Source organism: Balaenoptera musculus, chromosome 3, assembly GCF_009873245.2.
Source record: "Balaenoptera musculus isolate JJ_BM4_2016_0621 chromosome 3, mBalMus1.pri.v3, whole genome shotgun sequence".
In the NCBI taxonomy this organism is placed as follows: Eukaryota; Metazoa; Chordata; class Mammalia; order Artiodactyla; family Balaenopteridae; genus Balaenoptera; species Balaenoptera musculus.
The window spans coordinates 165840554-165865879 of record NC_045787.1 but is presented as its reverse complement, the minus strand read 5'-3'; the positions used below and the strand labels follow the sequence as shown (position 1 = coordinate 165865879).

At 47.0% G+C, this 25326-nt stretch overlaps 1 protein-coding gene across 4 annotated transcripts in view; it reads right to left on the bottom strand.

Moving 5' to 3' along the window:
- INSR (insulin receptor) overlaps window positions 1-24691 on the bottom strand; it is a 132920-nt gene extending 108229 nt beyond the window's left edge. For all 4 annotated transcript variants that reach the window (XM_036846117.1, XM_036846118.1, XM_036846119.1 and 1 more), the window contains exons 1-2: window positions 24131-24691; window positions 6242-6793 (exon numbers count right to left, since the gene is read on the bottom strand). In XM_036846117.1, coding sequence (XP_036702012.1) covers window positions 6242-6793; window positions 24131-24230 — 652 coding nt within the window. In that variant the 5' untranslated portion in view covers window positions 24231-24691. The remainder of the gene's footprint in view (window positions 1-6241; window positions 6794-24130) is intronic.
- Between the last annotated feature and the right edge of the window lie 635 nt (window positions 24692-25326).

Sequence of the window (25326 nt, the reverse complement as noted above, 5' to 3'; positions counted from 1 at the left end):
AATGTTCATTGCAGCACTATTTACAATAGCCAGGACATGGAAGCAACCTAAATGCCCATCGACAGAGGAATGGATAAAGAAGATGTGGTACATATATACAATGGAATATTACTCAGCCATTAAAAAGAACGAAATAATGCCATTCGCAGTGGCACGGATGGACCTAGAGATCATCATACTGAGTGAAAGAAGTCAGACAGAGAAGAACAAATATTATACGATATTGGGCTTCCCTGGTGGCACAGTGGTTGAGAATCTGCCTGCCAATGCAGGGGACATGGGTTCGAGCCCTGGTCTGGAAAGATCCCACATGCCACGGAGCAACTGAGCCTGCGAGCCACAACTACTGAGCCCACGTGCCGCAACTACTGAAGCCCGCGTGCCTAGAGCCTGTGCTCCGCAACAAGAGAAGCCACCACAATGAGAAGCCCGCGGACCGCAATGAAGAGTAGCCCCCGCTCACCGCAACTAGAGAAAGCCCACGCGCAGCAACGAAGACCCAATGCAGCCAAAAATAAATAAATAAATTTTAAAAATATATATTATATGATATTGCTTATATGTGGAATCTAAAAAAATGGTACAAATGAACCTATTTACAAAACAGAAATAGAGTCACAAATGTAGAAAACTTATGTTTACCAAGGGGTAAGGGTGGGAGGGATAAATTGGGAGATTAGGATTAACATATACACAGTACTATATATAAAATAGATAACTAATAAGAGCTACTGTATAGCCCAGGGAACTCCACTCAGTACTCTGTAATGACCTCTATGGGAATAGAATCTAGAAAAGAGTGGATATACGTATATGTATAACTGATTCACTTTGCTATACAGCAGAAACTAACACAACATGGTAAATCAACTAGTCTCCAATAAAAATTAATTAAAAAAAAAAAAAAAAAAAAGAGGGGATGAGAAGGGCTATAGGAAAAAGCAGCCAGAATGTTGGCAGGGGCAAATTCTAGGGCATCTCCCCACCCCAGCTTTCTTTGTTCTCTGCAGTTCCCCAACTTTCCACAATGAGCCAGGAAAGCACAACGGTTAAGAGGTCAGATTCTGAGCCAGAATACCTGGGTTTTGGGTTCAAATCCCAGCTCTACTACTTACTAGCGATGTGACCCTGGGCAAGTGGCTTAACCTCCTGGGGCCTCCAGGACCTCATCTGTAAGGAGGAATTGCTAGGAGAACTTGCTGCAGTATGGTAAGCAAAGCAGTTAGACCAGTGTCTGGCACAAAACAAGCATTCACTGTCGAGAAGATTCTGATTATTACAGTACCAAAGGCAAAGTTAAAAAAAAAGAAAAATGGAAGAAGGGGAAAACAGTTTCAATCTGAAGCTCAAACCTCTGCCTAAAAGCAAACCCTTCAAGAGAGAATGCACGTGCACTTAAATAGGTAGTGTTTAATACAAATAGAGCACCTCAGCTTTCAGAGACTCTGAAACATGGATGGAAACTCAAACTCACGAAGGAGAGACTCGCCTCCTTTTGCCTCCTGCATCTGCCGTATGTGGCATCACCGACCAGTTTCCTGGCACCCATCGTGCCCCAGACTCACCCACCCCTCTGACTGGCAGCGAGCAGCTGGGGTGGCCTCCCAGGAAAAAAAAAAAATGCCAGTGGGTTTGGCTGGGGCAGCTGGTCAAGCAAGCCCTGTGGTTTCTGGTCCCCCCCACCACCAAAAACCCAGAGCTTGGGGTCCCCAGAGCCTTGGAAGCTGAGGCACCAGGTAAGCAGAGCGATCTTTCCTCTGGGGCCATAGGTCCAAGCACTCAGCTCTCATCAGCAGGTCACACGGTGGGCTTTCCTCTGCCTGCCCCAAGACCAAAGTCAGAAATGGAGCCAAGCTTTGGCAGACACTTACCCAGTGGCTGGTCTGCCCAGAAAGGGTGGTGGACTCAATGGCGTCTAGGAGAAGCTTCCAGAAAATTCACAAAGTGTCACGGGCTGGGATAAGTGCACCCCGTGCATCATTTCATTTAGCCCCCAAAACTGCAACCCTGACAAGCAGGTACCATAATTATCCTCACACTTCAGATGGGGAAACACTGGTTTGGTCCAGCTCGTGAGCCATGACCGGCGAAACAGGACTCCGAACAATTCTCGTAACCACTTGGAAACGGGTCCAGTGAGGCTGACCTTCGGGTCTTTATGACACACCTATGTGGGAGGAGGGGAGATATTTTCTGAAGACTAGTTTAGGGCTTCATCCCATGCTTTCACCCACAGATCCCCCTCTTGTAACTCTTCCTACAAGTGCATTCAGTCACATATTCAATGTCTATATTTGCCATCAGAAGGTCCTCTTCCAAGGAGGCAGGGGCTTGCCCCTCCTGTGACCCTGAGGACCCCAATGCCTGGCACATAGTAGGTTCACAATAAACACATTTTGTGACCCAGCTCACAAAGACTCCATCTCCACTCTGCCCATCCAAGGCTCCTTGCATTTGGCCTCCGTTGGCATCTCCACCCCAAATATGTAGACAGAGTGATGGAGAAGAAGCATCTCAAGACACACACCACAGTGACTTTCCTTTTAAATACTTTAACCACTGAGAACCTTCTTTTTCTCTCTCTGCCAAAAGCAGCATTGTTTTGGGATCAGGTGGAAAAAGGGACATTTTAGAGAATGTTTGAACTGGGTTCAGAGGACAACCCAACAACTTCATCCCAAATGCTGACCAGACCTTGGATGTTTCCAGAACCTGGCAATCATGCAAGAAAAAGGCTCAAGGAGGTGTTGGAGAGGATTCTAGGGGAACTGAGGACTTGCTGGACAGTTTTCACAGGTCTGTGTCTGTTGCCTAAGACAGGGAGGTATCTTCTAAAGGCTCATTTCGGTCTGTTTAGCATTCAAAAATCCCATGATAAGCCTTCCAAAGCCACAGCAACAAAGAAACATAAGCATTTTAAAAGCCAGAAATGTACACTCAGGTTCACAGCAGCATTATTCACGATAACCAAAAGGTGGAAACAACCCAAGTGTCCATCGATGGAAGAATGGATAAACAAAATGTGGTCCATCCATACAATGGCATATTATGCAGCCCTAAAAAGGAAGGAAATTCTGACACCTGCTACAACATGGATGAACCTTGAGAACATTATATTCAGTGAAATAAGCCAGACACAAAAGGACAAATACTACATGATTCTACTTATACAAGGTCCCTAGAGAAGTCAAATCCATAGAGACAGAAGGTAGGATGGTGGGGGCCAGGGTCTGGGGGAGGAGATGGGGAGTCAGTGTTTAATGGGACAGTTTCAGTTTGGGAAGATGAGAAAGTTCTGGAGATGATGGTGGGGATGGTTGCAGGACAGTATGAATGTACTTAATGCCACTGAGTTGTGCATTTCAAATGGTTAGGATGGTAAATTTTATGTTATGTGTATTTGACTACAATTAAAGAAATTGAAAGGGAAAAAAGCCTGAGCTGAGTTGTACTTGATAGACAAGAGTGTAGGTTCAAAAAACAATCATTTCTTGACATCTGTGACCAGGACAGGACAATGCTTCCCCTAGGGGACACCACCACTGATTACAAACCAGGAGCAAACATCGATGCCAGATGCCAGGAACAGGTATCCGGCAGGTCTCCGCCACAGCCGTACGTGTAGAGCCACACCTTCTCCAGTGATGAAACCCCCAGTGCTGGAGAAACAAGCCCTGCTCTCAAAAGCACAAGATAAAAAACTTAAAAAATAAAATAAAAACACCTGCTCAAAACATCAGGGACATTTTTGCAGATAATACCATCCTGGATATTTTGACTAAAATGAGTACAGAAATAAATCCACAGAGGAATGTCTTAAATTATATCTCAAGATATGTAAGCCTGGAGCATTTCAAACAAGAACCTGAATTTGGAAAACAGAGCATTGAGATAAAAGACTAATCACTGTTCTCCCTGGTACCCCAGCTAGAAGTAGCTCACCCGTCTTTAAAGAGAGGGGGGCACCCACACACACAACACAACACACACACACACACACACACACTATTTTTGTGTCTCAGATGTGGTGCAAACCCCAGCCATCTTTTCTTAGCTGTGTGGCCTTAGGCAAGTTAAGTAACCTCTCTGGTCTCTAAAACAAAGATAACGGAGCTCCCCTTGCAGCTGTGTGTCCTTGTAACATGGTAGGTCCTACACAGCCTCTCCTCCCCTCACCATCAGAGAACACCACCCCCTCACCTCCAAATTCATCTGGATGGTCTCTCCCATCCAACTTATTCACCCACACCCCGACCCACACCCCCACCTCGAAGTCTCCCTGTTCTACGAAATTCCAAACCCACGGGTGGTCCTCTACTTGAGCCAAGACTCTGCCCCAGCTTTGATCCTTCTTCTTGGTCATAGCTTGGCTTCTCTGTGTCCCTGACCTACCGACGTTCTCAAGATTTTTCCACAATATAATAACCATCGTTCCCTCCTATATCTACAAACCACCAGATTCCCTTTTCCTTCACCAACCAACCACTCAAAAGAGAGGTCTCTGCTCTCTCACCTCCTGTTTCCTCCCTTCCAGCATTCACAGAATGGAAGGACTCCCTGGAGCTCGAAGGAGTCCTCCCTGCTGAGTCTAGAGATTCTACTCATGACTCACCCTGTGTGGTTTCCCCATAGCTTTGGGCTCAGGTGAGAAGACCCTCCTTTCTACCTTCCCTTATCTTTTGTGATACAACCCTTCAGCCACCCGCTCACTTTCTCCCGCCTCCATCTCACATTTGCTAAGTCTTCCCAGGGAATTTCACAACGTGTGAAAAGAGTCAATAAAACAATAAACAAGTAACGAGTGTGTGTGTGGAACTAGACTTCCTGGATGTCAAAACATTATAAAACTATACGTATTAGAATAGTAACAGCCCCGGTGCAAGGAAAGGCAGACATATTTATGGATACCTAGAAACAGACCCCAAATCAATGACGAACAGGTAAATTTCTGCAATACCTGGGGTTGAGACCCCAACTAGTTATTTGGGGGGAAATGGATACCCTTTTGAATCATGCACACAAACAGGTCCCAAATGCCCAGGACAAACATTTTTTTAATGATAATAATTAAAGTTAAGATAGAAAATTTGGAGGAAAAAAACGTTCATTTTATGCATAGAAAGGGACTTTCTATGCATAAAATAATGAGAGGCATGCAAAAACCCAGCTCTGAACTCCATAAACATTTTAAGCTTCTCTGGCAACTGACAGCCAGAGTATATTCGTCACTGAACAAAAACACCTGAAAACATAACTGGCAAAGAGTTAACAGTCTTCGCTATGAAAACGACATGCAAATTAATACTTCAAAAACCACTAAGGTACTAAAAGATAAATGGACAAAGGATATGAACAGGAAGAGAAAACCCAAATGATAAATAAACATGTTTTAAAAGGTTCAACCCTGATAGCAATCAAAGAAATGCAAATAGAAACAATGACAACACACAAGCCCCTCCTTCCAGTAAATTATGAAAGATTTTTCAAATAACACTCAAAGCTAGCCAAGGTGTTCCCTCTCAGCCAATGCTAGGAGGAGTGCCCGTTGGTACGTTTCCGGAAAGCCATTTGGCAATCGGTATCAAGAAACTTTGACCCAGAAATTTCACTTCTGGAAAAGCAAAACCCGAAGGAAAAAAAAAAAAAATGTTCGATAAAGCTTCGACACCAAAATGTTCATCCCTCTTTGTGGAAACTAGAAATAATCTAAATGCCCAACGACAGAGAAAGTTAACTAAATTCAGACACAACAGAGCCACTAGCAGGAAGTATCCCCCAATAACTGTGAAATAAGGATGTTTTGCTTTTATCCTTTACACAGTTCTTTTTCCAAATGTCTACCACAAGCAGTCATACTTCTAGAATCAGATAAGAAATACATTTGTTTTTGTTTTGTTTTTGACAATAAAGCCCATTCTCATCTGGTCTCTCAAGCAAGAGGAACATTCGACCATCTAGCTCAGGAGTTGGCAAAATCTGGCCCAACACTTGGTTTTGTAAATAAAGTTTTATTGAAACACAGCCACGCCCACTTGTTTATTGCGCCTCCTTGCAGGGTGGCTGCTTTCCCGCTCCAATGGCAGGGCTGAGTAGTTGCAACAGACCGCAAAGTTTAAAGTATTTATCATCTGAGTCTTTGCAAAAAACGTTTGCCACCACCTGAGCTAGTGAATGTCTCCAGCTTCCTTCTAATGAACCAGCCACGAGAAATGGCTTAGAACCCCCGAGAACCTCAACGTACCTTTCTGGCAGTGGCTGTGCGTCCAACACCGCTCCACAAATTGCCCGTTGATGACGGTGGCAGGGCAGTTGGTCTTGCCCTTCGCGGTGCCTGGACAAATGTCCCCACACTCCTCATTGTCGTCTTTGTTCAGCACGATGTAATTATCCTCCACGGAATCCAGGATGCGAGACCAGTCGATAGTGGCCAGGTAGCAGAGTTCATTGTTCTTCTCGATGCGGACGGAGCCCCGGGTGATGTTCATCAAGTTGTAGAGGCCAAGCTCCTTCAGGTGAACCATCTCGAAGATGACCAGCGCGTAGTTAAAGAAGAGGCGGGAGCCCCGGATGACCGTGAGGTTGGGGAACAGGTCCTTCAGGCTCTCCAGCCCGTAGACCCGGAAGAGCAGCAAGTAATCAGTGATCATGATGAGCTTGGGGAAACTGAGGTCTCGGAAGTCCTCAGGTCTCGTTTTGAACATCAATAGGATCTGCAAATGTCCTTCGATGACCGAGCAGTTGGCCAGCTCGTGCAGCCGGGTGAGGTTATTCCGGATATCCATGCCGGGGCACACTAGAAGGGCAAACAAGCAGAGAGCAAGACAGGTGAACAAACACCCCACGGATGGTTCATAAGAATTAGTGGCAGGGCCAGCCACATGGGCATGTGACCTGGGTCCCACACCCGCTCAGAAGGGCCCTGCCCTTGGCTTAATGCTCTTCCGTCTTGAAATCCTTAATTATTTTTGAGTGAAGGGTCCCAAGGTTTCATTCTGAACTGGACCCTGTAAATTCTACAGCCAGCCCGGTTCAGTGGCTTTCTCTGTAAGGTGTCTGTGCCTAAGTAATTACTCCTGAAAGGCAAATCATAATAATAATAATTCCTTTGGCAGTACCCATTAGAAGCCTTAAAAGCATCGCATCAAATATGATGCGATGAAGACATTGGGATTACAGGGGATTGAGTAATGCAGCAGGTGAGAAAGGAGAAAGGGGAGCCATCCCCAGTGAGTCGGTGTGGAAGATCTTCAGGAAATGGATGTATGGGGATAAAGGTGCCCACATCAGAAATGGGGCAAGGGTGGGGCTTCCCTGGTAGTGCAGTGGTTGAGACTCTGCCTGCCAATGCAGGGAACCACGGGTTCGAGCCCTGGTCTGAGAAGATCCCACATGCCGCGAAGCAACTGGGCCCGTGAGCCACAGTTACTGAGCCTGCGCGTCTGGAGCCTGTGCTCCGCAACAAGAGAGGCCACAACAGTGAGAGGCCCGCGCATCGCGATGAGGAGTGGCCCCCGCTCGCCACAACTAGAGAAAGCCCTCGCATAGAAACGAGGACACAACACAGCCATAAATAAATAAATAAATATTAAAAAAAAAAAGAAAAAAAAAAGAAATGGGGCAAGGAGAGCTGACTTTGTTTTGTCAGTTCTCCCGCTTTCCTAACACTCCTTCCCAGCCCGCCCTCCTGGCAGGCAGCCAAGGTCTAATTACCTTTTACCTGGGTGTGGCAAGGGCTTCCCAGAGAGTCTGATCTCCCCTGCACAAACACCCTGCACACCCATTCTCCTGCAGGTGGCCCCTCCCTTGCTCTGACACCCTCTATGTCTCCCCATGACCCTGCACTTTCCTCTCGTGGCCCTCAAGGTTCTGCCCCTCCATCCCCTGCACCACGTGAAACAGGCCTGCCCACTACTCTCCAATTCCAAGGGGGCCTTCCAAGCCTTCCCTATAACATGACCTATGAAGAGGAATGAGTGAAATAATGCAGGCACCCAAGCAGTGGCTGGCACACAGTAAGTGCTCAATTAATTTCAGCTATTTTGTTATTGTTTATTTCTCCCAAACATATCACGGTGTCACCTCTAGGCTCTGTGCCTTCATTCCCCTAGACCAGGGTGGGCAAATATTTTCTATAAGGGCTCAGATAGTAAATATGTTCAGCTTTGCAGTCAGTCTCTGTTTAGACTACTCCACTCCGCCATTATAGCTCAAAAGCAGCCAGAGACAATGAGTGGATATGGCTGTGTTCCAATAAAACTTTATTATAAAAGCAGGCTGTGGGTTGGTGTTTCCCCCTGGGATGGTAGTTTGGTGACCCTTGCCTTAGTCCAACAAAGTCCAACAGAACTTCTGCAGTGATAGAGATGTTCTATATATGCACTGGCCACTATGGAAGCCACTGGCCATTTGTGGCTGTCTAGCACTTGAAATGTGACTGATATAAGACTGAGGAACTGAATATTTGATTTTACTTTAGATAGTGTAAACAGAAATAGACACATGTAGCTAGTGGCTACTGGACTGAACAGGGTAGCCCTAGTCCCTTTGACTGTCAAAGCCCTTTATACCTTAGCTCCCTATTTCGAAATGCAGCTCATCATCCTTCAAGATCCAGTTCAAATGCCACCTCCTCCAGGAAGCCTTCTCTGATTTCCTTTCCTCCATATACTTATTTGGATCTTTCCCTCCTCCTGTGTTCCTTATATTGGAGTTAACATTCAGTAGAACTGAATTCTTTAGACAGCCTCTCCTTGCCAAAACACAAACACACACACATACACTCACTCACTCAGAAATTGGAAGGCAGCTTCAAGGGGACCAGGACGGCAGTTCCAGCCCCACACACTCATGCCACCCAAGGCTGAGGCTCCCAGCTTCAGTCACATCAACAGCATCTACATACAGAGGTCTGGACAGGTACCACGTCACTGACACCTCCCAACAAGCTTTATCCGCACCCCACAGAAGGGAAAACTGGATCTCTAGGAGGCAAAGCCAATCAGCCAAGGACATACGACCCACCAGTAACATTCAGGGTTGCCAGATTTAGCAAATAAAAATGCAGGACGCCCAGTTAACTTTGAATTTCAGATGAGCAGCAAGTACATTTTAGGATAAGTATATCCCATGCAATGTTTGAGACATACTTATCCTTAAAAATTACTCATCATTTATGTTAAATTCAAATTTAACTTGGTGTCCTGTATTATATCTGGCAGTATACAGCTTAGACTCGGCCACAGGTCTGGGCTTCTCAAGCCTGAGCCTCACACTCTATGTTTTACACACACACACACACACACACACACGAAATTGTGAAATTGATACAGGTACAAAGAACACCAGCCCACCATCCTCCCCAAGTTGTGTCAGAACCAAAATCAGATATGAATATACGTTCAAAGATTAACCAGCTGTTGGACATCCAGGAAATGTAAATCCAAACCACAATGATACCACTTCACTCCTACCAGGATGGCTAAAATTAAAAAGACAGACAATTACAAGTGTTGATGAGGACGTGGAGAAATCAGAACCCTCATACATTACTGGTGGGAATGGAAAATGGTACAGCTGCTGTTGTGGAAAATAGACTAGCAGTCCCTCAAAAGGTTAAACAAAGAGTTACCATATAACCCAGCAACTTCACTCCCAAGAGAAAGGAAAACATAGGTCCACACAGAAATGTGTGTACAAATGCCCATAGCATCATTATTCATGATAGCCAAAAAGTGGAAACAAGCCAAATGTCCATGAACTGACAAATGAATAAACAAAATGTGGCATGTCCATACAAAGGAAGATAATTCAGCAATAACAGGGGAGAAGCATTGACACCTGCTACAACAGGGATGAACCTTGAAAACATCAGGCTCAGTGAAAGAAGCCAGTCACAAAAGACCACATGTGGCACGATTCCATTTACATGAAATGTCCAGAATAGGCAAATCCATAGAAAGTAGATTAGTGGTTTCAAGGGGCTTGGAGAGGGGGAAATGAGGAGTGACAGCTAAAGAGTATGGGATTTCTTTGGGGGGTGATGAAAATGTTCTAAAATTGATTGTAGTGATGGTTGCCCAACTCTGTGAATGTACTAATGTACTAAGAACCACTAAATTTAAACTTTAAATGGGTGAATTGTATGGTATTGAATTAGATCTCAATAAAGTTGTTATTAAAAAATTAAACGAAAAAAAAAAAAATTAAACGACTATAACTGTAGGGGACAACAAAGAACTGCTTTTTTTTTTTAATCTCCAATGACTCTAACTCAACTCATGAAAGCTGTATGTGTCCCTATTAGTCTAAGACAAGAGAGCAATTTACTGCGTGAACAGAAAATACCCAGAGGATGTTAGAGATGGTGCCAGCAATAGATGTCAGACCTTGTACTGGTTTTTAATACCTCTGGGTGGGAACTGAAAGATGCTTCGGGTCCTTAGTAAGTGACACCTGGTTAATCACCACTCTACACACAGTTAGGGAAGGACCATGACGATCAGGGGAGGAGGGGGGGTCCTGGTGACAGCTAATAACAATTACCATGTAAAGCACTTGGCCATGTTCTGGCAGACACCTTCTCTTGATGAATTCTCAAAATAATCCCAGAGGGGGTGGATAAACGAAATGTGGTCCATGCCCATTTTTGTGACGAGCAAATCAAACTCACACAGGCTGAGTTTTAAGGGGTAATGCTAGGATGTCCACCCAGCAATTAAATGCAAAGTTTATGCTTGAACTATGTTACAGTTTCTCCGTCTTTGTTCTTTAAAAACATACCAAATTAAGAAGCAGGTGAATCTGACTTAAATAAGGAAACAATGAAATAATGTTCATGCAGTGACAACCTGGAGGAAGCTTGTTAAAGACAGTTTCCTTCGTTCACTCCTTCAGCAACTATCTGCTGAGGACCTGTTTCTGCTGTTCCAAGGGCTGGAAGTGCTTCAAGAAATAGGACAAGCGGGATAGGACAACAGGATAGGGAGATACATGAATACATAGAGCTGATTCAGTTTGTTATACAGCAGAAACTAACACAACATTGTAAAGCAATTATACTCCAATAAAGATGTTTAAAAAAAAAAAAAGGAATAAGACAGAGGCTGCCCTGGATCTCACAGACTACTAGTTGCTATTAACTACCCAAATCAACTGAAAGTATAACTGAGGAGGATATCTCAGTTATTCAAGGACAGCTTCAGGGGCTAGAAGAAATCATGAAAATGAGCTATTTGACTAAGTCCCGGACAATCAAGGAGGGCTTCCCGGAGGAGGTAACACCAGGATTAAAACCTACACAAACAGTGCAGTAAGTTCTGCCTACTTCATTGGAAGGTCAAGAGCTGTAGCTTGTCGCTGTAGGTCACAAGGGTGTGTAGGGCCTAGAGCAGCCTTATCCAATAGAAACATGATGCGAGCCACACAGAATTTTAAATTTTCTCTATAAAGGTAAAAAAGAAACGGTGAAACTAAATATTCTTAATTTAACCCAATGTAGCCCAAAACTTCACTTCAGCATGTAAGCAATACAAAAAAAAAAAAAAATCTATGGGATATTTTTCACAGTATGCCTCCCAAATGCCACGTGTTTTATACACTTGCACCAGGTCTCAATTCAGATGCTAAATTTTGATCAGAAATACTCAATCTGTATATGCAGATTTCACAAAATGAATCCCTGAAAAGGTAGGTTCTTTGTATCCCCAAGTTGTTCCAAGCAAAAGAGTTGTTCAATAACAGCATCAAGCAGTGATTTTTTTGACATTTCAATCAACTAATGTTAAATAAGACTTTACATTTACGTTTTTTACATTTAAATGAATTAAAGTTAAATAAAAGTAAAAATTTAGTTGCCCTGGCCACAATTTCAAGAACGCCATGTGGATAGTGGCTGCCATATTGGATGGCACAGCTATAGACCATTTCCATCAAAGCAGACTGTTCTGTTGGACAGTGCTGGTCTAGAAGTTCCCCCTCGGCCAGCAGAATCTAAGAATTTTCCAGAAGGAGAGAAGACTGACATGAGAGCCATCTTGGAAAGTGTCTCCTCTCCCCTGGTTTTCTATCATGAAAACAGCAAAGAGGTACTAAGGATCTGGGAGAGAGGTATCTAGAAGATTCTGAAACTCCTTTACAATGCTAAGAGTTATACTTTCTGCTTTCAAGCCTGAACGTACTCATTCCTTAGACTCGACATTCTTCAAACGCTCCCTGGTGACCTATCTGGGGCCACACGTTCCTCCCTGCATTCCTTCCAGTCTTAACACGGCTTCTTCCAAAATTCAGGCATCCTGGCCAACAAGCCTTGGGTTCAGGTGTCAGGCCATCACCCACAGCGGTTTCAGGGCATGCTAGAAACCCAACAGATCTGGCTTCCCACTCCAGCATGGGCACCTGCCAGCTGCATAATCCTGAGCCATAAACTCAATCTCTGTGTGCCTCAGTTTCCTCACCTGTAAATGATGATGATCGCATGACGAAAGGTATGAAGAACAGAAGAGAACTGGGGTCTGGCCACGTGTACATATTAGTTCTCCACTCTAAGATACATGGAACCAATTCCCAGATTTATTCCCTTCATAAATTAGAACTTGGGCACACCGAGGTACCAGCTACCCTTAAGATTCTCCGCCTGCCTGCAAGACTGGCTCTTAAAATTGACTTCAGCCAAGAAATCCCCTGGTAGTTCAGTGGTTAAGACTCTGCGCTCCCAATGCAGGGGGCACGGGTTCGATCCTTGGTGGGGGAACTAAGATCCCACATGCCATGGGTTGCGGCCAAAAATAAAAAATAAAAATTGACTTCAGCCAGAGTGTGTGAGATGGATTCTGCTGGAAACTGCTGGAAACGGAAGGGCAGTAAATACCCCGAGGGTGCAGGCAACAGGCAAACTGTTGCCCAGATAGATTTTCTAGAAGAGGAAAGAAATGGAGGCTCAGAGAGGAACATGTCCCCCTCAAGGTCACAAAGCAAGGAGGAGACAGAGCTGGGATTTAAACCCAGTATATTAGTCTACTGGGGCCACCCTAACAAAGGACCACAGACCAGGTGGCTTAAACAAGATACATTTATTTTCTCCCAATTCTGGAGGCTAGAAGTCTAAGATCAAGGTGTCAGCAGGATTGATTCCTTCTAAGGCCTCTCTCCTTGGCTTGTAGACGGCCGTCTTCTCCCTGCGTCCTCAGGTGATCATCCCTCAGTGTGTGTCTGTGTCCTAATCTCCTCTTATAAGGACATCAGTCTTCTTAGAGGCCATCCTAATTATCTCATTTTTACCTTGATTACCTCTTTAAAGACACTATCTCCAAAGACGGTCACATTCTGAGGTGTTAGGGTTAGGACTTCAACACGTTAATTTGGCGGGAGGGTGGGGGGGGGGGGACACAATTCAGTCCATCACATAGGTCCCCAGGGCACCAGCACCTGTGCCCTTAGCCATCACACAGGGTTCCTCAAAGTGTGCTCTGTAGACCAACAGCATCAGAATCACCTGGGGCGGGGGGGGGAGGTTGGGGGACAGGTGTATGTTAAAATGCAGATCCCTAGGCCCAGCTCTAGACCAAATGAATCAATATCTCTGGGAGCCAGGCCCAAGAATCTGCGTTTTAAACAAGGTCCCCAAGGATATGGTAGGGCCTCAAGTAGGACAGACGTACCGTCTACCCAACCTGGGCCACCTCTCCAGCAGGGGCTCTTTCCAGCTCCCATTCTTCTGCCCAACCCATTCCTCTGAGCACTTTGCCCCAGGATCAATGCCATCGGATGCCTTCTCTGGGGCTGTTGATTGTTGCTAGAGGGAACCGCATAAGCACGGTGGACCGGCCCCCACGAATTTCAAAGAAAGCTAGACCCACACCCATTTATTCTACCTGAGTTCCTAGATGCTGTGTTTCAGAGCCCCTTCTGACCTCAGTTCTTGTCTTGGTCAGCTTGGGCTCCAATAACCAGATGCCATAGACTGGCGGGGTTAAACAACAGACATTTATTTCTCACAGCTCTGAGGCTGGAAGTCCAAGATCAAGGTAGCTAGCATGGTCAATTTCTGGTGAGAGCTCTCTTCCCGGCTTGCAGACGGCCGTCTTCTCCCTGCGTCCTCACATGGTCTTTCCTTGGTGCATGCGTGCAGAAAGGGAGAGATCTTTCTCTGTCTCCTTCTTCTTTTACGGTCATCAGTCCTATCAGTTTAGGGCCGTCCTCTTATGACCTCGTTTAACCTTAATTACCTTCTAAAAGCTCTCTCTCCAAATACAGTCACGTTGGGGGTTAAGGTTTCAACCCATGAATGGGGAGGAGGGAGGTGACCATTCAGACCATAGCAGTTCTTTTTCAGCCAAACCTTTTGCTCCTAACTTCAAGCCATTCTATGCTCTCCAGGACCTGCCCCCTCTGGGCTAGACTTTGCTTCCTGCTTTGGACAAACACGTATCAATTCCTTCTCCAACCCATACTTAAGAGTATGGTTTCATTTCCGATGCAGTCAATGTTTCGCTAGAATGCACCTCCAATGTGCAGACCAATGTCTGTGGGGACCCAGACAGATATACCCGGTCTGTACTGAAAGGGAAGGAGAATGGGGTGGGTGACGAAGTCACAGAGGGGACGAAGGAGGCCTCTGACCCAGTTCCATAAGGAGGAAGCAGGCATCCATGGGTGAACAGGGGGAAGAAGGGTGCTTGGGGCACAGGAAGCAAATGCAAGCACATGAAGAAGAGGGAACCCCAAGGAACTGCAGTCATGAGCTTGGCGAAGTGAGATTGCACACCACACAGCTGAGGCCAGGCTCCACTGCCAGGGGAACGGACTGAGCTGCAGCTATAGAACGACCAAAGCAGGAAGTAGAAAAATCTCTCTGGCAGCAGGGAAGAGAAGGTACTGGACGAGGCACTCTGGAACCACCTCTATGGCATGGCCTAGGGGGCCTATTATGGGGGTGGGTACAAGGAATTAGCATCAATGGGACTTGGTCCCCAGGGAGGTAGGTGGAGAAGAGGGGGAAGAAGTGAGGGTCTTCTCTTAGTGAACCTGGAGAGGACCAGATAGGACCAGTTGAGGGTGGCAAGGACAACAGGCTCAGTTTGGGGCATGTGGAGTCAGTCTGTAGGGGCTTTGGTATGCTCCCAGATGTGGGTCCAGTGGGCACTGGGAAGATGTGGATCTGGAGCTTGGGAAAAGAGGCAGATGCTGGCTGAAGGGATGACAGTAGGTGATAAAACCAGGAGGAGAAAAGGATGGAAGCAAGGCGTGCCTCTGGCGAGCACAATATTTAAGGCCAGGGAACCAGAGAGAGGACCAAAGACCCATAGTCATCCTGACACCAACACCTTCTACAAGCCTGTCTGAAAGCTCTGGAACATCTAGGCTAATTCCTCCAGTCAGTTCCATAGTTCTGTAACCCCAAGGACCTCACACATCAAACCACAAGATTATAAGGGGCTTCCATGACATTTCAGGAGTCCTACCTCCTCGTGTACACAAATAAGGATGGAGAGTGTCCACAGAAGACACCAGAAAGAAAAACCAAGAGAAGTCTTGCAAGAACAAAAAAGTAGCAGATGTCCTCGATACAATGTGACTGGATATAATTAGGAAGGAACACCTCAGTGAGAAGTCATCCCTTTTCTGATCTTCTGTAAGGAAACAGGATACATCTTTGAAAACAGATTAGCAACAAGAAATCAGAGAAAGGCCATCAGAAAACAGGTGGAGCCCTGCCCTCTATCCCTTTGTGTCCAACCACTACCTTTTTCCGCACTGTTAACAAGCACAGTTTTTGGAAAGTACCTACGTTTTCCACATTACCACAAAGGCACAGGAGAGAAGCAAGAATCTCCCGCTAACAGGCTGCTCTTCCTGAACACAAAACAGAAGCTAACCTATAAACCTGATGGGACACCACACCCTTAAGGAACTGAAAGAAAAACTCAGATTTGAAATCAAATTTTATTCCTCATCAGCCTGCCGTGAACTCCCACTGGAACTCATATCCAGTCTGCACTGGGCAACACAGAACAGCAAATCTTGCTCTGCCAGAAACAAAAATATGTTTCTAAAACCCCTGAAAGCCACTGGGGCACTCCCTGGCACCAGGGTCAGCAGAACACGGGGGACCCCTCCTCAAGACACAGGCCAGGGGTTTTGTGCCATCTTATGAAGTTTCCGAGAGGTAAACCAAGGATTTGTGCCCCGATGAAAGTATGACAAAAAGGGCGTATGCATTCAAAAAGGATTCTACACGGACGCTGACAAACCCAATTTCACAAATTTTAAACCCCAGTGATAGGAAACCACCTACAGCAGATTCTCTTTGTTTATGGAAGCTATTTTCTACAATGTTCTCAAGAACACTAATTTGCAAACCCATCAATACCGTAACCTTGTTGTATGTGCGTTTCTGTTTAAAAACACCTTATTTAATATACATTGTTGATTCACTAATCACTATATAGTTCACGCCTGAGCAAAGCTTATCCAGCAAATGTATCTTCTCCGGAAGGTATATCACAGCCTTCTAGTACTTAGGACCCTAGACAGCACTTCAGAACTATGCACGCAGACCATGGTAAACAACAAAATCACCAACAAAAAGCACAAGTAAGTGTGAAAAACATGGCACTAAATACACCACAAAAAAGGACATATTTGGGGAACCTTCCTACACTGTTGGTGGGAATGTAAATTGGTGCAGCCACTATGGAGAACAGTGTGGAGGTTCCTTAAAAACCTAAAAATAGAGTTACCATATGATCCAGCAATCCTACTCCTGGGCATATACCTGGAGAAAACTCTGACTCAAAAAGATAAATGCACCCCAATGTTCATTGCAGCACTATTTACAGTAGCCAAGACAACCTAAATGGAAACAACCTAAATGTCCATTGACAGATGAAGGGATAAAGAACATGTGGTGCGTATACACAGTGGAATATATTACTCAGCCATAAAAAAAAAAGAATGAAATAATGCCATTTGCAGCAACACGGATGCACCTAGAGATTATCATACTAAGTGAAGTAAGTCAGACAGAGAAAGACAAATATCATGTGATATCACTTATATGTGGAATCTTAAAAAATGATACAAATGAACTTATATACAAAACAGAAACAGACTCACAGACATCAAAAACAAAGTTATGATTACCAAAGGGAAGGGGGTGGGATAAATTAAGAGTTTGGGATTAACAGATACACACTACTATATATAAAATACATAAACAACAGGGACCTACTGTATAGCTCAGGGAACTATACTCAATATCTTGCAATAATCTATAATGGAAAAGAATCTGAAAAAGAATATATACACATATGTATAACTGAATTACTTTGCCGTACACCAAAAAGTAACACAAAATTGTAAACCAACTATACTTCAATTAAAAAAAATTTTTTAAAGGACATTTGTTTTAATCCTTGGGGATTTATGAATTCACAAGAGGAGAGATGCAACAGAAAGGCAAGATGTCACCTTGTTTAATCTGAGCTGGAACATGCATGTCAGATGATTCCAATTTTTTGCCACTTGGTGCACGTCCAGGAATAACCATTAAAGCGCTATTTATTTTGGAGTTACAAATAAATTTTAGTGAATAGGGCAATTCACAAATATGGAATCCAGGAATAATGAGAATCTTATGAGTACTTAGGTTTTCAATTTTAAGAATATTGATCCAATTATAAGATACTTTTAAAAATATTTTAAGTTAATTTTTATTGGGGTATAGTTGATTTACAGTGTTGTGTTAATTTCTGCTGTACAGCAAAGTGAATTGGTTATACATATACATATATCCACTCTTTTTTAGATTCTGTGCCCATACAGGTCATTACAGAGTATTGAGTAGAGTTCCCTGTGCTATACAGGAAGTTATTCTTAGCTATCTATTTTATATATAGTAGTGTGTATATGTCAATCCCAATTTCCCAATTTATCCCTCCCCTCCTTCCCCCTTGGTAACCATAAGTTTGTTTTCTGCATCGGGGACTCTATTTCTGTTTTGTAAATAGGTTCATTTGTACCATTTTTTTAGAGGTATCACCTCACACCACTTAGAATGGCCATCATCCAAAAATCTACAAACAATAAATGCTGGAGAGGGTACGGAGAAAAAGGAATCCTCCTACACTGTTGGTGGGAATGTAAATTGGTGCAGCCACTATGGAGAACAGTATGGAGGTTTCTCAGAAAACTAAAACTAGAGCTACCATATGATCCAGCAATCCCACTCCTGGGCACATATCCAGAGAAAACCATAATTTGAAAAGATACATGTACGCCAATGTTCATTGCAACACTATTTACAATAGCCAGGACGTGGAAGCAACCTAAATGCCCATCGACAGAGGAATGAATAAAGAAGATGTTGTACATATATACAATGGAATATTACTCAGCCATAAAAAAGAACAAAATAATGCCATTTGCAGCGACATGGATGGGTCTACGGATTGTCATACTTAGTGAAGTAAGTCAGACAGAGAAAGACAAACATGAGATACTTTTTAAAGTCTAGAGAGAACTATAGCGATGGAGAAGGATCAGTGTTGCCAGGGGTTCGAGGTAGGGATGGCATAACGATAAAGGGATGGCCGGAAGGAGTCTGGGTGATGATGGATGGGACACTTCTGTATCCTGACTGTGGGGACAGCCACACAACTCTATGCAGGGGCTAAAATGCAAAAACTGTGCCCCCCCCAAAAAAGTCAGTTTTACCGTATGACCATTTTAAAAATAAAAATGTTTAAAGATACACACCGGGCTTCCCTGGTTGGCGCAGTGGTTAAGAATCCGCCTGCCAATACAGGGGACAAGGGTTCGAGCCCTGGTCTGGGAAGATCCCACATGCCGCGGAGCAACTAAGCCCATGCACCACGACTACTGAGCCTGCGCTCTAGAGCTCGAGAGCCACAACTACTGAGCCCACGTGCCACAACTACTGAAGCTCACGTGCCTGGAGCCCGTGCTCCACAACAAGAGAAGCCACCGCAATGAGAGGCCCGCGCAACGCGACAAAGAGTAGCCCCTGCTCACCGCAACTAGAGAAAGCCCGTGCACAGCAACAAAGACCCAACACAGCCAAAAATAAATAAAATAAAAATAAACAAATTTATTTTTTTAAAAAGTCACACAAGAAAAAATAAACTTTTTAAAAAAAGGAAAACAAATTCATTGGCCAGTACACTTATGTTAAAAAAAAATTTTTTTTAATAAATAAATAAAGATACACACCAAACTGATAGTGTAGTCATTTCCCAGGACAGAAATGCAATGGTTTTAGGGACAAAGGGGGACTCTGGTTTTTTCCTCTCTATACTTTCATAATTTTTTTTGCAATGAGAATGCACTACCTGTTATTATTTTAATTTGAAAATCATAAATACGGCTTTTTTAAGATTTTTTTTGACGTGGACCATTTTTAAAGCCTTCACTGAATTTTTTACAATATTGCTTCTGTTTTATGTTTTGGTTTTTTGGCCGTGAGGCATGTGGGACCTTAGCTCCCCTACCAGGGATCGAACCCGCATGCCCTGCATTGGAAGGGGAAGTCTTAACCACTGGACCACCAGGGAAGTCCCATAAATACGGTTTTTAAGTTGCAAAACATAAACCAAGCCACCCCGATGTGTTCCTTAATAGAAATTAACATAAGGGGGGGTCTCAAGAGAACATCTCATAGCGGATACGACTTTCTTTTGGTACTGGAGACAGGGCCAAGAGCACGGAATCCTCATTCAAGGCCAAGAAGGCTGTTTAAACAAATACATCCAAAGATCACACACACACACACAAACACACACACAAGGAGGGAACATCACTGTTATTTTCTCACCATCGGAACCCATACATTCAGCACAGCAAATGGTATAAATTTCTTTACTACAGCTTGCTCTGTAAAGGGGAAAACACAGCATCCCTGGGCGTTTCATTTAACTTGATTCATTCAAAGTTGTATCAGGGACCACACAAGCTATGAGGTATATGTCATCATGATCCTCAAGGAGTTTGTTCTAAATCAGGAGTTGGCAAACTCTGGAAAGGGCCCAGGTGTAAATATTGTTGGGAGCCACGCGATCACAACTACTCAACTCTGCCTTTAGAGCACAAAAGCAGCCACAGATGACACATGAACGAATGGGCATGGCTGCGTGCCAGTAAAACTTTATTTACAAAAAAACTGGCGTGGGTGGGCAGGATTTGGCCCCTGTTCTAGATAAAGACTTTGACCACATATAAATTAAAAACTGAGTGAGACAGAGAGAGTCAAGAGTAGGGAATGGCCCTCTATGAAGAAGGGGCTAATATCTTAGTCCAGGAAAGGAACAGAGGAAAGGAAGAGAGAGGATGGGAGAAGTCAGACACAGGTGAAAACTCACCAGGAGACCGTGCCTTCCAGTGGGAGGCAAAACCCAGAGAAGTCAACTGGGGTGAGGTTACAATTGGGAAGTGAGGGATGACCTTCTCTAGTGCCATGGGCAAAGCGATGGAGACACAAGCCAGATGCCGTGGGCAGAGCAGTGGGTGAAAAGGTGAGAGAGCAAGGGCCGTGAGGACCCGTTGCGGGGGAGACTTGGCAGGGGAAGGCGAGAGGTAAGTGGTGAGTAATGGGGCCCAGGGGAGTATTGAGTGTTTATAGGCTGAAAAGAGAAAGGCTCCTGGGTGGATGGAGATCCCTGAACAAACAGAGGGGAGAGAGCAAGGGACCCAGGTGGGTAAGTGTCCTAGAGAAGGAAAAAGTTATCTCCCCAAATGCAGTAATTCTCAACTCAGGACAGCTGGCAATGTCTGGAGACACTTGGTGGTCACGACTTGGAGAGGGGAATTGCTACTGGCGTCTAGAGATGAGGGACGGTGCTCAACATCTTAAAATACACAGGACAGCCCCCTGCAACCAAGACCTATCCAACCGCATAAGTCCAGAGCACAGAAGTCGAGAGGTTCTCCTCTAATCAAAAAAGAAAGGAAGTCAACGATGGAGTGGAGTGAGGTGGGGACTCCAGGGGGCTCACCCCAATGACCTCTATGAGTAAGTGGGGCAGGGGCGAGGGGTGGGTCACCAGGGGGGAAGCAAAGACTGGGAAGAACCCCGGGGAGGTGACCCGGCGAGCGGAAGTTCTGCTCTAAGGGTCCCGGAGCACACAAGAGAACACACAGGAGAAACATCCGATGGGATCTGAAAGCAACATCTCACACCTCACCTAACCAACTCACTGCCCACCCCCCTACCCCCGCCAAAACTCTGTGGGTTTTCACTGTCATTAATCTCACTTCGCCTTCATTCTCTGACTTTGGGTCATCTCGGGCCAGAGTGGATCGACCCGAGGAGAAATGGAGGGGAAAGCCATTGCTTTCAGTTCAGCCAAGCCACAGAGACTCCATGGGGGGATGAAGTGGGATGGCACATACCATGTGACATCTCTGAGTCCTCAGTCCTTAAAAATCCCATTGATCTCCCTCTACCCCACCCTCACCCCAGCCAGAATGCCATATTGGTTGCTGTTGGAGATAAGCCATCTGTAAAGTTTCACGCCCCTCCCCAAACCTCCAAAGGGCATCACACGTCATCTATTCAGTAGTATTTTGTTAACCTTTACCACAGGGGTTGGGGTGGGGAGGCTCAGACTCCAAAGAACCTTTTATTCAGAAACCTTTTATTAACAGACTGGGGTTCTAATCTCAGCTCTGCCATCTCGTCAAAGTTCCTCACCTTCCAAAAGGACAATAAACCTTACCTCAGAGCATTGCGGTAAGGATTAACTGAGATGACCTATGCAAAGTGTATAGAACAGCGCCCGCTGAGCGGTTGCTTATATTCTCGTTAGTTAGGAGTTATCTGGAGAATAAAGCAGCTGTGACTTGGACTCCTGGGGTAGGAGTTGAATCTAGAACAAATATTTATCAAATACCTACTAGGTGCCAGGGACTGCTCTAGGCTCTGGAAAGGTAGCAGTGAACCAAAGAAACATAAACCTCTGCCCTTGTGGAAACTGTAAACAAGTAAGAAGCGGAAAATCCATCTACGGACCCCTGAAAGCGCAGGCACAAACCCACCATTAATTACCAAAGCTACCAGGGACAGAGGAGCAAGGAAACATACAGGGGTGAGCACGGACACACATAGGCAAAGCCTAACAACTGGTCTCGGACCTTTTTAACAAGACCCTAAACCAACTGCCACCCTTCCTTCACGGAGCACCCACTGTATACCAGGGTGCTTGGAGACATTGCCTAACTGGCAAAGGTGCTCAGCAAACCCGGTTTGGCAACTCCAGAGCCTGCGTGTGCTTTCTCACGCCCCTCGCTCACCGTCAGGGAACTCAGGAGCTTCGGTTTCTTCCCTCCTTGAACCCCTTCCTCATCATGACTGATCTCCTTTTATGGCGAGATCTGAAGAAGTAACCCAACAGATATTTTGAAAGCAGGGCCTCAGCCATCATGGTGGGAAACCACAGCTATATTCTCTTAAACGATTCTTCCGTCCTTGACCTGCAGCCAGGAAGACCTGCTGTCAAGCCCAAGAAGGATGCTGGGATTTGCCTCTGGTAGCTGCCAGCACAGGGACACTCAGGAGGGAGGCTTTGGGGGCTGGAATGACCACAGGTTAGAGACCTCCCGGAGCTGACAGGTAAAAGGGCAGAGGAGGGAGGTTATTAGGGGGACATGGGCCGTGGGCAGCAGTCCAGAGCCTTGGGCCCTGGCACCACTGGAGAGGTTCGTTCTTCCCTCTGGCACTGACTTTGGGGCAAGTGAGTTATGTGTCCTTCCCGAGCCTCACTTTACTCCCTACGAAATGGACCAACAACGGTATCAGCCTCGAGAGGCCTCCGCAAAGGTCCAGAGAGAAGGGGCTTCCCTGGTGGCGCAGTGGTTGAGAATCCGCCTGCCAGTGCAGGGAACACAGGTTCGATCCCTGGTCCCGGAAGATCCCACATGCCGCGGAGCAACTAAGCCCGTGCGCCACAACTACTGAGTCTGTGCTCTAGAGCCCGTGAGCCACAACTACTGAGCCCACATGCTGCAACTACTGAAGCCCACGCGCCTAGAGCCCGTGCTCTGCAGCAAGAGAAACCACCGCAATGAGAGGCCAGCGCACTGCAATGAAGAGTAGCCCCCGCTTGCCGCAATTAGAGAAAGCCCGCGCGCAGCAACGAAGACCCAACACAGCCAAAATAAATAAATAAAATAAATAAATAAATTAAAAATAAAAAAAAAAAAAGGTCCAGAGAGAGGGACTTCCCTGGCGGTCCACTGGTTAAGACTACCCCTTCCAATGCAGGGGGTGAGGGTTCGATCCCTGGTCGGGGAGCTAAGATCCCACATGCCTAGCGACCAAAAAAGCAAAACGTGAAACAAAAGCAACATTGTAACAAATTCAATACAGACTTCAAAATGGTCCACATCAAAAAAATCTCAAAAAAAAAAAAAAAAAAGGTCCAGAGAGATAAGACTGACCAGCCCGTGGCATTTGGTGACACTAACTACAATAATCATTAAAGCCGACACTACTTCTGCTACTACAACTGCGCTGTTGCCAAGGCGCTAGAGTTTGCCTCCGGATATCTGGAAACAGAACCCAAGAGTGTAAACATGGACCTTAAGTCGGGGTAGCCATGGGTCTAGATACGAGAAAGAGGGGGGGTGGATTCTACAGTTCCCCGCCCCGGGCAGCGTCACCTACCAGCAGGGACCCCCAAGGGACCCCCTCCCCAGTCCGTCACCCTCGACTCTGGCTCCAAACCGTCTGTGCCCCGGGAATTTGGCTGTCCGAGAGTGTCCAATAACCCCACTTCTCGGAGGAGACTCAGGACGCGTGGCCCGTCTCCGGAGCCAGTTGGGCTCGGAGAGGTCCAGGCACAGGTCCGAGGAGCGCTCGGGGGAGGCGCCCGCGAAGGGGCGAGCACTGGGGCAAGGTTCCTCCAGCCCGGAGCCCGCACGCGGAGAGTGGAGCCGCGAGCCCAGGCGGGCAAAGGCCAAGGTCAGCGGCTTCCCGCCCCCCGCGAGGCTGGAGCTACAGTCCCGGCCACCCGCCCTCCCACGGAGGAGGGCTCTCAGTCCACAGCAGGGGTTTCATTCTGGCAAAGGGTCCCCTCCCCACCGCGCTGGTCCCCGCCCACTCCCGGACCCCCAGACTCACCCTCTCCAGGGTACAGGTGGCCCGCGGCGCCCAGCAGCAGCGCGGCAACGGCCACCAGCAGCGGCACGGCCGCCGCCCCCCGCCCGCCCCCGGCGCCCATGGCTACGGGAGCGCGGGGTCCGGATGGATCAGAGCGCGCGGCGCCGGCCCGAGGGGTGCATGCTCCAAAGCAGCCGCCCGAGAGGCGCTGGGGGCCGCGCGTCCTTCTCTTCCACGCGGGCGGCCCAGGGGCCGCAGCCTCCGCCCGGGAGGGTCCTTGAAACAGCCCCAGGAGGGGTGCGCGGCCTCTGCCGCTGCAAATCCGGCAGTGCGGCCCGGTGGAGGCGGCCCCGACTCCGGGCCACCGCGGCCCGGGCCCCGTCCCGCGATTTCAGGGCCCCGAGCCCCGCGCTGCGCCCCTGCCTCCCGGCTCTCGGCCCCGAGCGCTCGGGGGCTCAGATCTTCGGACGCGCGAACAAACGGACGCGCGGACAAACGGACGCGCGGACAGGCGGGCGGGCACCTGGGCAGGCGGGTGGCGAGCGGGCGGCGGGAGCGAGGGCTGCTCGGCCCGTAAACAACGCGGCCCGTCAGCTGGGCCCCGTGCGGGCCGCGGGAAAAGGCGGCGCGGATCCGGATTCGGAAGGGACTCGGCGCCCGGGAGAGGCCCGAGACGGGTAGAGGGAGGACCGGCAGGGGGGAGGCGCCGCCCCGCCCCACCCGCCAGAGTCCCAATCCTGGGCCCCGCGCTGGAGGCCCCCGACGCGCCCTAGGCGAGGGGGCGCCACAGATCCCTGCCCAGCCGGAGCGCCCCTTCCAGCCCCGTGACTCCCGTCTCAGAGTCTGGGGGCGCCCCAGATGCCCGACCCAGCGAGACGGATCCTGTGTTTAACGTTTAGCTATTTTGTTCATCATGGGACTTTGGAAAATTCATTTTGATTTTTTAAAAATATTGCATTAAAATATTGTTTATCTAGGTTACTCGGTTTTTTATTACTCCCTTAAATGTTGCGCTCGCCTCCCCCTCGTCCCAGTCCCGCCAGCGAGTCTGGTCCTCGAGCGCGCGGGCGCCCTGTCCTACCCCGACTGCTCCCCCGCCCAGCGCCAGGCCCCTGGGGACAGCCACGTGCACGCGCGCCCCGTGCGCTCAATGTACTGGTAGCCTGGGCCCCTCCGCGCGGTCTGTGGTTCAAGTTGGAGAAATGACCCCTTGGAGA